This window comes from Denticeps clupeoides, chromosome 4 (assembly GCF_900700375.1).
Source record: "Denticeps clupeoides chromosome 4, fDenClu1.1, whole genome shotgun sequence".
NCBI classification, from domain to species: domain Eukaryota; kingdom Metazoa; phylum Chordata; class Actinopteri; order Clupeiformes; family Denticipitidae; genus Denticeps; species Denticeps clupeoides.
Window position 1 is genome coordinate 5,512,757 of NC_041710.1, and position 12,231 is coordinate 5,524,987.

The 12,231-nt window shown below is 40.7% G+C and overlaps 1 protein-coding gene across 5 annotated transcripts in view; it reads left to right on the forward strand.

Moving 5' to 3' along the window:
• piezo2b (piezo-type mechanosensitive ion channel component 2b) overlaps nucleotides 1–12,231 on the forward strand; it is a 57,762-nt gene that overhangs the window by 31,291 nt on the left and 14,240 nt on the right. For all 5 annotated transcript variants that reach the window (XM_028977124.1, XM_028977128.1, XM_028977126.1 and 2 more), the window contains 14 exons: nucleotides 1,676–1,914; nucleotides 2,183–2,343; nucleotides 2,832–3,008; nucleotides 3,155–3,265; nucleotides 3,354–3,554; nucleotides 3,698–3,902; nucleotides 3,982–4,083; nucleotides 5,178–5,343; nucleotides 8,754–8,997; nucleotides 9,118–9,232; nucleotides 9,457–9,601; nucleotides 9,904–9,993; nucleotides 10,645–10,769; nucleotides 11,012–11,080. In XM_028977124.1, coding sequence (XP_028832957.1) covers nucleotides 1,676–1,914; nucleotides 2,183–2,343; nucleotides 2,832–3,008; nucleotides 3,155–3,265; nucleotides 3,354–3,554; nucleotides 3,698–3,902; nucleotides 3,982–4,083; nucleotides 5,178–5,343; nucleotides 8,754–8,997; nucleotides 9,118–9,232; nucleotides 9,457–9,601; nucleotides 9,904–9,993; nucleotides 10,645–10,769; nucleotides 11,012–11,080 — 2,150 coding nt within the window. The remainder of the gene's footprint in view (nucleotides 1–1,675; nucleotides 1,915–2,182; nucleotides 2,344–2,831; nucleotides 3,009–3,154; nucleotides 3,266–3,353; nucleotides 3,555–3,697; nucleotides 3,903–3,981; nucleotides 4,084–5,177; nucleotides 5,344–8,753; nucleotides 8,998–9,117; nucleotides 9,233–9,456; nucleotides 9,602–9,903; nucleotides 9,994–10,644; nucleotides 10,770–11,011; nucleotides 11,081–12,231) is intronic.

The following is a 12,231-nucleotide window of genomic DNA, read 5'->3' on the forward strand; positions in this document are numbered from 1 at the left end:
AGTCCACATGTCATGCTCTCATTTGAATTGTGGACTTTCATGTGAATTCGGTTTGAGCCCAGACCGAATGTCATCATCAAGGCACAAGATCTCTTGTATCATGCTCAGTGGATTGAGATGAAAATGTTTGCACCATCACGCCAAAGGTTTACGTCTTATGTTATGTGAAATGGTGTCATAATCCAGATTCACAAATTATACTTAAATTTGAATGAAAACAGATTTTTTTTCAGTTTATCATTTTGTAACCTCAGACAACATTCAGGTTTTATTAATCAAACATATGACATTAGTGAAAGTTAAGTGATTGTCATTGTGAAACACTGCAGCACAGCACACGGGGGCACAACGAAATGTGTCTTCTGCATTTAACCCATCACTCTTGGTGAGCAGTGTGTGGGTACGCTTTGTTCAAGGGGACCTCAGCGGAACCTTGGCAGTTTAGAATTTGAACCCACAACCTTCCGGTTATAAGTCCAATTCCTTAGCCACTAGGCCACCACTCAATGTTGCAATTTCAAATTTTCTGAATTTCAAACCCTCCCCCAGCTCCACTAATTATTTTTTCATCTACAATTGCCCTAATACGTCGCCATACTAAAGTCACTAAGCATGGGACTGGGATATGTTGGCCTTCCCTTCATCCATTGCTGCCATTAAACTTTCTATCACTGTGCGCTTCATCTCTCCTCTGCCATCTTTCATTTCATGCAGCTATACCAAAGTCAGTGGTCGCGTATATTTGATTATGAATAGGTGGGTAACTGCTTGCATCGTTTCTGTCTTTCCTTCTTCCTCTCTCAATATTGACTTGATTTATTTCCTCCCTGATATATTTTCTATTATATGGTTCTTGCACGATTCTATTGAGTAAAGTCAAAAAAATGATAACTGTGTTTTGAAAAATGTTCCTTTCCACATTCCTGAATCTCTGAATTTGTTTGTTTCACTGATCGTTTCAGATCTTCGGAAGTTCTGTTGTCTGCTCTGTGATCTCTGGTCCCCTTGCATTGTTACATCACTTGAGCCCATGTGTTCCTACAGACTCCCACCCTCGCCAAATCCTCCCACTTGACAGTTTCACTTTTCATTCCCAATAATGCATGATAGGTCTTTATGCACTGAGCTCCCGCCTGTTCTCTCGTCTCCTCTAAATCTTTCTTTATATGTGACTCCTCTAACTTCTGTGACTTCTGTGCAGTCTCAAATCCTCTTGTTTTTTTCTAACTCACTTTTCTCGAGCAGCATCAAGCAAAAAATACCTCATCCTCAGAGCAAGTAAGTTGCGTTTGTTGAAGGCGTACAATGCTTGTCTTGGCATGCAGCCATTTCACGCGAGCCTTGGGAAGCCTGAGCTCCAGCCCTGTCCCACTGCCTGAGACAGACATGGCTGGTCTGACAGCTGATCCCATCCCTGGTGAAACTCTCGCACCGGCCTGAGAACAGGGCTCTTGCTTTCTCCTTTATATATATATATATCATGTGTACTTACTTAGTAAAGTGCAATGGCTTCTTTAAATGAATACACCCAACATGCCGCACTGTTGCTCTCAGAGTCCTGGATGCAGCACGAAGTCATGATTCCCTTTGAGATGATGCTCTGGGTGCTTGAAAAGTCAGAGGCGGTAAGGCTTCTGTCTGACTTTTTTCTAATGCAAATTGTGTTCGCCCTTAGACTTGTAGATCAAGATGGGAGCTTGGCAGATATCACGATGATGAGCTCGTCCTCTGACGCGGCTCCACACAAGGAGGAGGAACGGGAGGAGAAGATGGACAGAGATCAGGAGGTGCTAGTTGTGGATGGTGTGGGGTTGCAAAAGCAGAAAGAGGGGTCCGACCTGCTCTCTAGCCAGGAAGGGAGTCTTCCATGCAGCCTGGCGACTGAAGCTGAGCCAACCACTGAACAGAGTTCAGGTACTGAGCCACCAGAACCAGTTTACATTTACACTTATGGCCATATCCAGAGCAACATACAATCAGTAGTTACAGGGACAGTCCCCCTGTAGACACTCAGGGTTATGTGGGGTTTGACTTTGTGATTTTCTGGTTCAATGGAGTGTGTGTACTACCACTCTAAGAGGTGTCTGGTAAATGCTGTAAATGTGGACTGGCAAGATTTTACCATGGTAAAAGGCTAATTTCATATCCAATAATCAATCTATCTGTCCATCTGTCTCTCTAGATCTGAAGAGTAAATGGCATTTAGTGGTGGACCGTCTGACAGTGCTCTTCCTGAAGTTTTTAGAATATTTCCACAAGCTGCAAGTGTTCATCTGGTGGCTGCTGGAGATCCACATAATCAAGATTGTGTCATCATACATCATTCTGGTGACAGTGAGAGAGGTGGGAGACGCTGGAGGAAAGTGTGGCGCAGAGGTTGAACACAAAGGGCACCATTTTCACCACAGCAATATGTGCAAAGCAAGCGGGCTTGTACAGTAGCGCAAGGCCAAAGGCATCTCAAGATTTGCATGAATAAAAGAACAAAACCAAAAAGAAACACGACATTTAATGATGTGCATGTGACATGTTGAGAGGCGATGGTCTGATTGAAAAATAAGGAAGTAGAATGCATGAGAGCTCCTCCCATTTATTTAAACACCATCAAAAAGGGAAAACATTTTAGCTATTTTCTCTGCTTAAAGGCGCAGATAGCTAATACTATGTTCTTTTTTTGTTATATCTATATTATATAAACTCTGAGTACGCCTTTGACCTTACACTGTGCTTAGCACCAGAAAATAGTGTCCAGAGTGGCAAGTCTGCCAATCCACTTCCCCGCTCTACGTGTTGTGGGACATGTTTCCAACACTTGGTTTCTTTGTTTGCAGGTGTCCCTATTTAATTATGTCTTCCTGGCTTTGTGGGCCTTTGCACTGCCATACAGCCAGTTTCGTCATCTCACCTCGAGCATCTGCAGTGTGTGGACATGTGTCATCATCAACTGCAAAATGTTATACCAGCTGGAATTCATCAACCCCGAAAATTTCTCGATAAACTGCACCATGGTGTGTGTTTTTTCCAGAACACTTTTACATCCGAGCAATGCATGAATATAATGGAGGATATTACATACTCAAGTTATGCTGAAACTCTTATGCCCTGACTATTTTTCTTTGTATTGCCCTAAATCATTTATTTGCCATTTATGTAGCCCATTAACCCAGATATAAAAGACCTGACCGAGTCTAAGCTGTACAAAAAACCAATTGACCCTTCCGAATGGGTTGGCCTGAGTAAACTGGAGCTGCCAATGGACCTTATGGTAAATTGCTCAAATTGCACACTTGAGTTTTTTTCCTTGGTTCAGCTGTGTCTAAAAATGACATGTGTTCTCTGCCAAATGTCAACAGAACAACCTGCTGATTCTGGCCATCCTAGCATTTGAAGTGACCATCTACCGGCACCAGGAATACTACCGCTTGCATAACAAGCTGAGCCCCCCACCGTCCAGGACCATCTTCCATTCTATCACCCGGCAGCACCTTGACAACGGAATAGTGGACTGCGCCAAGTACTTCATCAATTATTTCTTCTACAAGTTTGGGCTGGAGGTAGGGTGTCTATTAAGGGTATATTATTACAGTAGTATTCCAGTCGGAATTAAGAACGAGTAGAAGAATGAATTATTGACACCAGATGCTCGGAAATGAAGTGGAATTGAATAGGAATTGATTGTCTCTCTCACACGCTCTAGGTGTGCTTTCTGCTGGCCGTGAACGTGATTGGCCAGAGAATGGACTTCTACGCCATGCTGCATGCATTTGGCCTCATTGCTGTCATGTTCCGCCGGAGGAGGAAGGCCATCGCTGAAATCTGGCCCAAATACTGCTGCTTCCTGGCCTGCATGCTGACGTTCCAGTACTTTGTGTGCATTGGTATCCCTCCCGCAGCCTGCAAAGGTGTGTAAAATGTAACATGGACAGAATTAAAGAGTTAAAGGCAAATACAAAAAAAAAAGACTTTCGGCTTCTTTTTCAGACTACCCATGGAGATTCCTCAACTCTGGCGTGGACTCCAATGTGATTAAGTGGTTGTACTTACCCGATTTCCTCACCAATCCCAAGCCTACTTTCCTTATCTGTAAGAACAGTTACTTGGAAAATTTTGCATGACAGCTGATTGAGACTTGTTCCCAGATTCACAAAGGAGTGCAAGTTAGTACGCAAAAGTGTGTACACCCTAAAATCTTTTAATTTAATTACAGCATTCAGTCTAGGCTATATGCATGCCATCAATTAAAAAGACTCTTATTAAACACCAAATAAATTTCAGCTGTAATAGTAGGAGTGGTGGGCTAGTGGTTAAGGAAGCGGCCCCGTAATCAGAAGGTTGCCGGTTCGAATCCCAATCTGCCACTGAGTAAAGCACCATCCCCACACACTGCTCACCGGGCGCCTGTCATGGCTGCCCACTGCTCACTTAGGGTGATGGGTTAAAAGCAGAGGACACATTTTGTTTTGTGCACCATGTGCTGTGTATCACAAGGACAATCACTTAAGAAAGAAAGAAAATAAAGATTTGCCCCACATTTACAAATGGCATCATTCACAGAAAGCTTATAGAGCATCAGATTGATCTCAGTGTTGAAAGGTATCAGTCAGAAAAAGCATACAAAAAATTCCATAGCATTGGCTATACCCTGGCACATAGTGAAGACAGACATATAAAAAGTGGAGAGGCTGCATAAATCCAAATCAAATTAAGTATTGCCAAGCTTGTACACCAGGAGACAGAATGCTGTAATTAAATCAATATGAGCATCAAAGTATTAGTTTAAGGGTGTATTTTCCCACAAATATAGTTATTTGTTTTCAATTTGTTACTTGTACTTGTTAAAGGGCACATTGAAGGTGGGAAATTTGTTGAAATTATTATGGTGTCATTTTACTTGCATACAGGCATTTTATCTACTATATACACTGTAGCTGGGCCTTGGGTTGTCAAATCTAGATTTTCATTTTTATTAACCGTGTTTTTTTCTGGGCTGGTAGTGGGTAACACCCCATTGTGTGTACATTGACAGCCCAGGGGGGTCTGTCCCTGTCACTACTGATTGTAAGTCTCTATGAATGGGGGCGCTGATAAATGTGCTAAATGTAAATGAATCCAAATTGGTATCATTTGTAGGTGAGTTTTGAGCCAATTACAAATTTCATTCCCTTCCTGTGCCCCAGATGATTTCATGCTGCTGCTGTGTGCATCACAGCAGAGACAGGTGTTCGATGAGGAGAACCAGGCAGCTGTGCGCCTCATGGCTGGTGACAATGTAGAGATCTGCCGGGATCTAGATGCTGCATCGTTCAGTGTGCACAACCCTGTGCCAGACTTTATCCACTGCAGGTATGTCCCATCCAGCACTAAGTGCCGTGGTGTCCGATTCTAGCCAACACTAATGCAGTTTGTATTTATGATAAAAATCTCAAGATTCAAGATTCAAGACTGGTTTTATGTCAGTACAACAGTTTACACAGTATACTGTGTATTGAAGTAATGTTTCACACCAACCCCCCCATAGTGCACTCATAAAAGAAAAATATATATGTATAAACACTAGGGCTGCACGATTTGGGGAAAAAGACATATTGCAATTATTGAGATCAATATTGCGATATGCGATTGCGATATGATAAAGGGCACTTGCTTGTATATCAATGAAAAGTCGCATACAAATGACTAATAGTGAATTTCAAAGTGAAACATACAAACTACTTATAACAACTTGAAATGCCCAGTGCTTTCAAAATACAATATTCTACAAAATTAAATAATCACAAAAAAGTCTTTACTTTAAAAAAACATTACTGTCGAACAACAAACCCTGGTAAGGCTAAACAACTGTTTTGATTATATTTGGCCATTATAAAATCCCGTATTATAGTTCTTACGTTTAACCAAAACGTTGTTTGAAGGCTGACTTGAACACAGGGATGCATAGCTTTGCTAGCTTAGCCTAGCTTAGCTAAGGTTAAGACTTATAAAACGGGATTTTATAATGGCCAAATATATTCAAAACAATTCTCCAGCCTTACCTATGAACTGTAATCCCCGGGATCTGGTTTGGAGCGTACAGCGGTTTGTACAGCCCCAAGCAGCACAAGAGTGAGGCATTTTTATGCACTTCTCTCCATAGACATGTATATGCTTCATGCCACAGCAGAGCCTATCGCAATATGGCGGCGACGTTGACGTACGTCTACCCATATGTCTATGTGAGTCATGAATCTGAGGTCTCCATTGAACCGAATAGAAAGTCACGTCACATTTAAATCGCAGTTTTTTGCGTTCATGTAATCGCACAGACTGACATCGCGATTACGATTGCGATTAGATTAATCGTGCAGCACTAATATACACACTAAACTAAACTATACTAACTAAAACTAAAGATTAAATACTGGACATGTTATCTCTATAGGTGAAAACTTTTCTGTACAATAAACAGGTCGAACAGGATATAACTGGACATCTGACATATATCATATCGGCAGCACATATATCATATCGGCAGGTTCAGAAACATCTGATTAATATATGTTATATGTTATCAGGTTTCATAACATTCATGTATCATTCATGTATGTGTCTGGCACATTTGCAGAACTCTATTGACATTATTAAAGATTTTTTTGCTTTTATATCATTGTGTAATAAGGACATAAGGGGAGAAATTCCACATCCGGCCGTCTGAGCTGCCGCTCTCTGATCTGTGAAGCAGAGTCGCCAAAGCGACTTTACACCTATCGCTATTTCTAGCCACCACAGGACCATAAATTCGTATTAATGTTACATAGCCTCACTAAGTGAAAATTTAATGATAGGAAATTTTCATGATACATATTTTTAATGTAATATAAGATCAATTAAATATGACGTGTGAAGTGAAGAATTATCTTTAAATGTCATGTTAAATGTTTTTTTTGTACTTTAATGTGGTGGGCCAGCTGTTTTATTGAACGCATTTTTAATTGGCTCAGTCTATCTGGACTCGTTTAAAATAATAAATTCTGTTATTGTTAGATATTTATTACCTCTGTGTGTGGTGCAGAGGGCTCCTGTGTGCTGGGTTTTTCTATAGAGATCACACCCATCCTTGACTGCACGCTCCTAATTGATTATTTTCTCTGGTCCACGTCCACTTTTTGTTTCCATGAGCAAAGTGGAGATGCCTTTTATTAACAGCCTTGTCTGTCCATCAACACAGCCCTGTTAAGAGGACACCTCTCTGACCCTTACCGTGCACGTAGTGCACTTACAACCCCTCTCTATCCCTCAGCCAGGATCAGGTTACGGATAAAGAGGAGGGGGGGAATCCATATCCCACAATCACTCCCTCCATCTCTCTCTACCCTCCTTAGAACCAGACACTATTTTCTTTCCCCATAACTCAATAATTAGCTTTTAAGTATGGACTGCTGAAGGCCCATCATCGAAGGGATGTATCATAACAGTGCACATTTCATCAGACCTTCTTCTCTGGCCCGGCTCTGCAGCGTCTGCCCTCTGACTCTCACCCTGCCCAGGTTCTCTGTAAAGGGAGCGTGGAATAATGGACGGAGCTTTTTTCCCTGACATCGATGAGTGCACTCTGGTCTGGTGATAAGAGGCCAAGTGCTGAACCTATTAGTGTTGTGTTTACTGGATGCATCACGTTTTATATGAACGGAATGCCTGTATAGACTGCATCACACTGCCTCAAGAAACCCCCACCCATGCCTTTATATAGGATTATAAAAATATATATAGATATAAAATACTTGTAATATATAATAGTGAAAGTGAAGTGATTGTCACACGTGATACACAGCAGCACAGCACACAGTGCACACAGTGAAATTTGTCCTCTGCATTTAACCCATTACCCTGAGTAAGCAGTGGGCAGCCAGTGTGTGGGGACGGTGCTTTGCTCAGTGGCACCTCAGTGGCACCTTGGCAGATCGGGATTCGAACCAGCAACCTTCTGATTACGGGGCCGCTTCCTTAACCACTAGGACACCACTGCCCCAGTGTTAAGTATTAAGAAGAGCTAGCATGGGCCAATGGGGATCCCATTAAGATTAGATCCATGGCACTTTTGTGTCACGTTCCAATCTAGGGGTTGGGAAATGTTAACAATGAAGGAGAGGGGATAGGTGCAATATAGGTGCAATATATTATTGCATTTACTTACAGTGCGTGTACATGAAACAAACATAACACAACAAACAGCAATACTGAAACAACACACACACACAAGCAGGAACTTATATACAATTGAAGAGCACATACACGGAAAAGGTACCACTGCCAACACAACATGATCACAACAACTCCCTACACCAAAAAAAGTGTCACCTTGGTGGTTCAGGATTCGAACCAGCAACCCTCCTTACCTGCTAGGCCATTTGCTGATGAGTGGGTGGAGCCATCAATCACGAAACTCCTCCTTTCCAACAACCTGAATGGGAGAACACACACATACACATAGACACACCCACCGAACAACAACTACGGCCCTAATGATGTAAGATATGGTGCATATTGTAAGGAATCGTCCATTGGTCCAACAACTGGATGGCATTGAGTGCATTTAACTTGCTAATCTCACTCATTGTTACATTGTTAACTTCTGGTATTAACTAAACACATAGAAGTATGGCACAATAGAAAATATATAAAAGAATAGTTTCTAAATGTATTGACACAAACAGATAAAAAATGACAGGTAAATTACAGAGTTTTTATCACAAATTTGCTTCTTCCCGTCTGTTAAGGTCTTACCTAGACATGCTGAAGGTGATCATGTTCAGCTACCTCTTCTGGTTTGTCCTCACCATCATCTTTATCACTGGCACCACACGGATCAGCATCTTCTGCATGGGCTACTTGGTGGCCTGTTTCTATTTCTTGCTGTTTGGGGGCAACCTGCTGCTCAAGCCAATCAAGAAGATACTGCACTACTGGGACTTCCTGATAGCCTACAACATTTTTGTGATTACAATGAAGAACATATTGTCTGTAAGCAACATTTTTAGTTTCGAAACCAGTCCTGTTCCTGGTGGTCCTCATGTTACCTCATTGCATGGAAGGTTAGAATTAGTGTGAACTTGATTTCTTCTGGTTTTTTTTTCCATGCAGATTCTTGCTTGTGGTTACATCCAGACTCTTGCAAAGAAACAGTGCTGGCTGATCCAGTTATTCAGCCTTGCCTGTACCATCAAGGAGTACACAATTATAACCACTGAGAAAAATGGTAAGCACAGGATCCAAATGTTATCTACCAAATGTGGTACAGGGGCTCATTCTTCTTAATGTCATTACTTGCTTGACACTCAGTAATAGTCATATTGGGAATAAACTTATTTCCTGAGGTGCTATTCAGTAGGAGAACCACAGCACTAAGGTCTTCTACTACATGCACTTCAGTGTTTGGTGCTATGTTCTGGCTCACAGGCTTTTGTGTGTTTTTTTTGGTAGACTGTGATCTGCCCAGTGACGAGGCAGGGATCATCTGGGACAGCATCTGCTTTGCATTCCTGCTGCTGCAGCGCCGGGTCTTCATGAGCTACTATTTCCTGCATGTGGTAGCTGACATCCGAGCGTCGCAGATCCTCGCCTCAAGGTGCTACAGTGCTCACACACACACACTCAATTCTTTAAACACTGAATTTCCCATTCATGGATGAAGCCAAGTGCTGGACTAAAAGAGAACTTCAATGATGTTCTCCATTCAAAATTTCTTTCTAGAATTAGATTTTTTCATTCATGCAATTTTACTTTAAGAAAATATTGGGAATGTTTTGCAATGCAACAAGTGTGTACTAGACTAAGGTACTAAATCAGAAAAATGCCCTTTTGCCTTTTGTTTTCAATGACAGTGTTATTTGCCTTTGCTAATTTTATTGTTAATTCTTTGTCCACCAGAGGTGCAGAGCTGTTCCAAGCCACAATAGTGAAGGCAGTTCGGGCGCGTCTGGAGGAGGAGAGGAAGTCCATGGAGCAGCTGAAGAGACAGTGAGACGCTGCGTATTTCATATTTCACACACTCGTTGACCTCCAATGTTTGTTGAAAAAAAAATCAATTAATCCCAACAGGGACCAACAGGCTCTCAGATCAAGTTCCAGGCTGAGTGAAACAAAACAAATCTGGCAACACCGACTCCTGCTGTTCTATCTCATATCTATGGATAGTGATGCACAGTGAATGTAAAATGTTCAGTTGGAAATTCCAGAGGGCTATGACTGATTTGAGTTATGCTCTGTATAGAATGTAACGTTGTTATATGTAAACTAGGGATGCACTGATTCTGAAATTCCGCACAAGGGATTTTTTTTGTTGTTGTTGGTTGGTCCCATTTTCTCCAGTGAAACAGAAATTTTCATTGAACTATTCGCACTCTCACAGTGACTTTTAATACTGTATGGATAAATTCAGTCATGCATATTTAATAATGTAAACTTTAATAATGTAAATCATAAATATTTAACATAGTATTAATGAACACATTTATTTGTGGTGGGGTGTCAAAATATCTGTTTTTAATTTGGCCATTCTGCTGATTGGCCAATTCTAGCTATCGGCCGATAACTAAATATCGATATATCGTGCTGATCTTGACAAGTAGATTTTTCTAAATTTGTCCTCTCTAATTATGATGAACACAGGATGGACCGAATCAAGAACAGGCAGCAGAAGTTTAAAAGGGGGAAGGAGAAGATGTTGAGTATCACGCAGGAGTCAGGTGATGGCGTGAACCTCATGCCACCTGAACAGGAGGAGGACGACGATGGTATGATGAAGAAGCTGAGAGGATGCTTTTGTGCTTCTGTGCAGCCACTTGGACACTATATGAATAATATTTCAATGCAAAGTGGTCAGATAATAGCTGCTGTATTAGGATGATACATGTTATTAGCATACATCTTGGTCAAATGTGCCAGCAGCATTTGTTTTGTTTCGTGTTATTTAACAGGCTCAATATTTTTCAATAATATTATTCAATAATATTTCATTAACAACATTTTATTTTAGGAGCAGAGAAAGAAAAAGCCAAGTCCAAAAAAAAGCAGTGGTGGAGGCCTTGGGTTGACCATGCTTCCAGTAGGTTGACCATTTCCTGTGCTCTCATTGATCCTTGTGTCTTTGACCAGAATTCAGAGGATTCCCATACTGCACCTGGGCCCACATAACCAGTACAAGCCATATCATCCACGCCGTTAAGCCTTTTCTTGCTCTATTTAAGGGTTCTCTCAAAATCCTCATATTTGGAAATTGGAAATAAAGTATTGTGGCTTAAGAAGCTGAAAGGGAACTCAAATGTTGATTAACTCACAATCTTCACATTATAAAACACATTATAAAAGTTGTGTAGGAATACCTTAAATAGATAGAAGCCAGGGAGAGAATGGAAAATGGAAAATGGCTGGATGCTATCAGGCGATTTATGGGAAGAATGCATGTTTTGGTCTGGGGAGCCCACAGTTGGGAATCACTCTGTTGTGTTTCAAAATTGAATTCTGTGCGATTAAAAAGACATAAAATCCTATTATCCTCCAGACCTATGTAGAAATCATGCACTCTCATGAAGTCATCAATCAAGCTACATCAGACTCAAAAGCAATTGGAGGAGGTTTATGTGTTTTTTTAAATTCGCGTTCACTAAACACAGCCACTTTACAAGCGAACATATTGACATAGGCAAGAGAGTGTGTGCGAAATAAAAACAGAAACATGCCGAGAAATTCAGTAATTAATTATTTAATCGATTTTTTTTATTACTGGATTTTTTAAGCATGTTTATATTTTATTTTTTATGTACAGTACTGTGCAAAAATCTCTAAGTAGCTAGCAATTTTGTTGACTTCCTTTTTTTTTTTTTTAAATATACTATATGTACAGAAAACAGACTTTTGTTTACATGAGACTATTAATATAATTAATAAAAAACTGAACATTTGCAGATCCGTATATGTCAGTAGCGTTTCTGAAGTCAAGCATATGGATATTGAAATATAGCTTGGGTATAGTTGTGTATTTTGCATGTATATAGTTGCTGTTTAAAATATTAAAGCCATGAAATGTTGCATAGTACTGTCCATATTCTACAAGAGCAGGCTGCCCCTGTTTTGATATGTGATGACATTTTACACATCAGATAATCACGTCTATGGTGGATAATACAACTTAAAACTTGAAAGGAAAAGAGATTTTACTTTACTTTACTTTATTTAGCAGACGCTTTTATCCAAAGC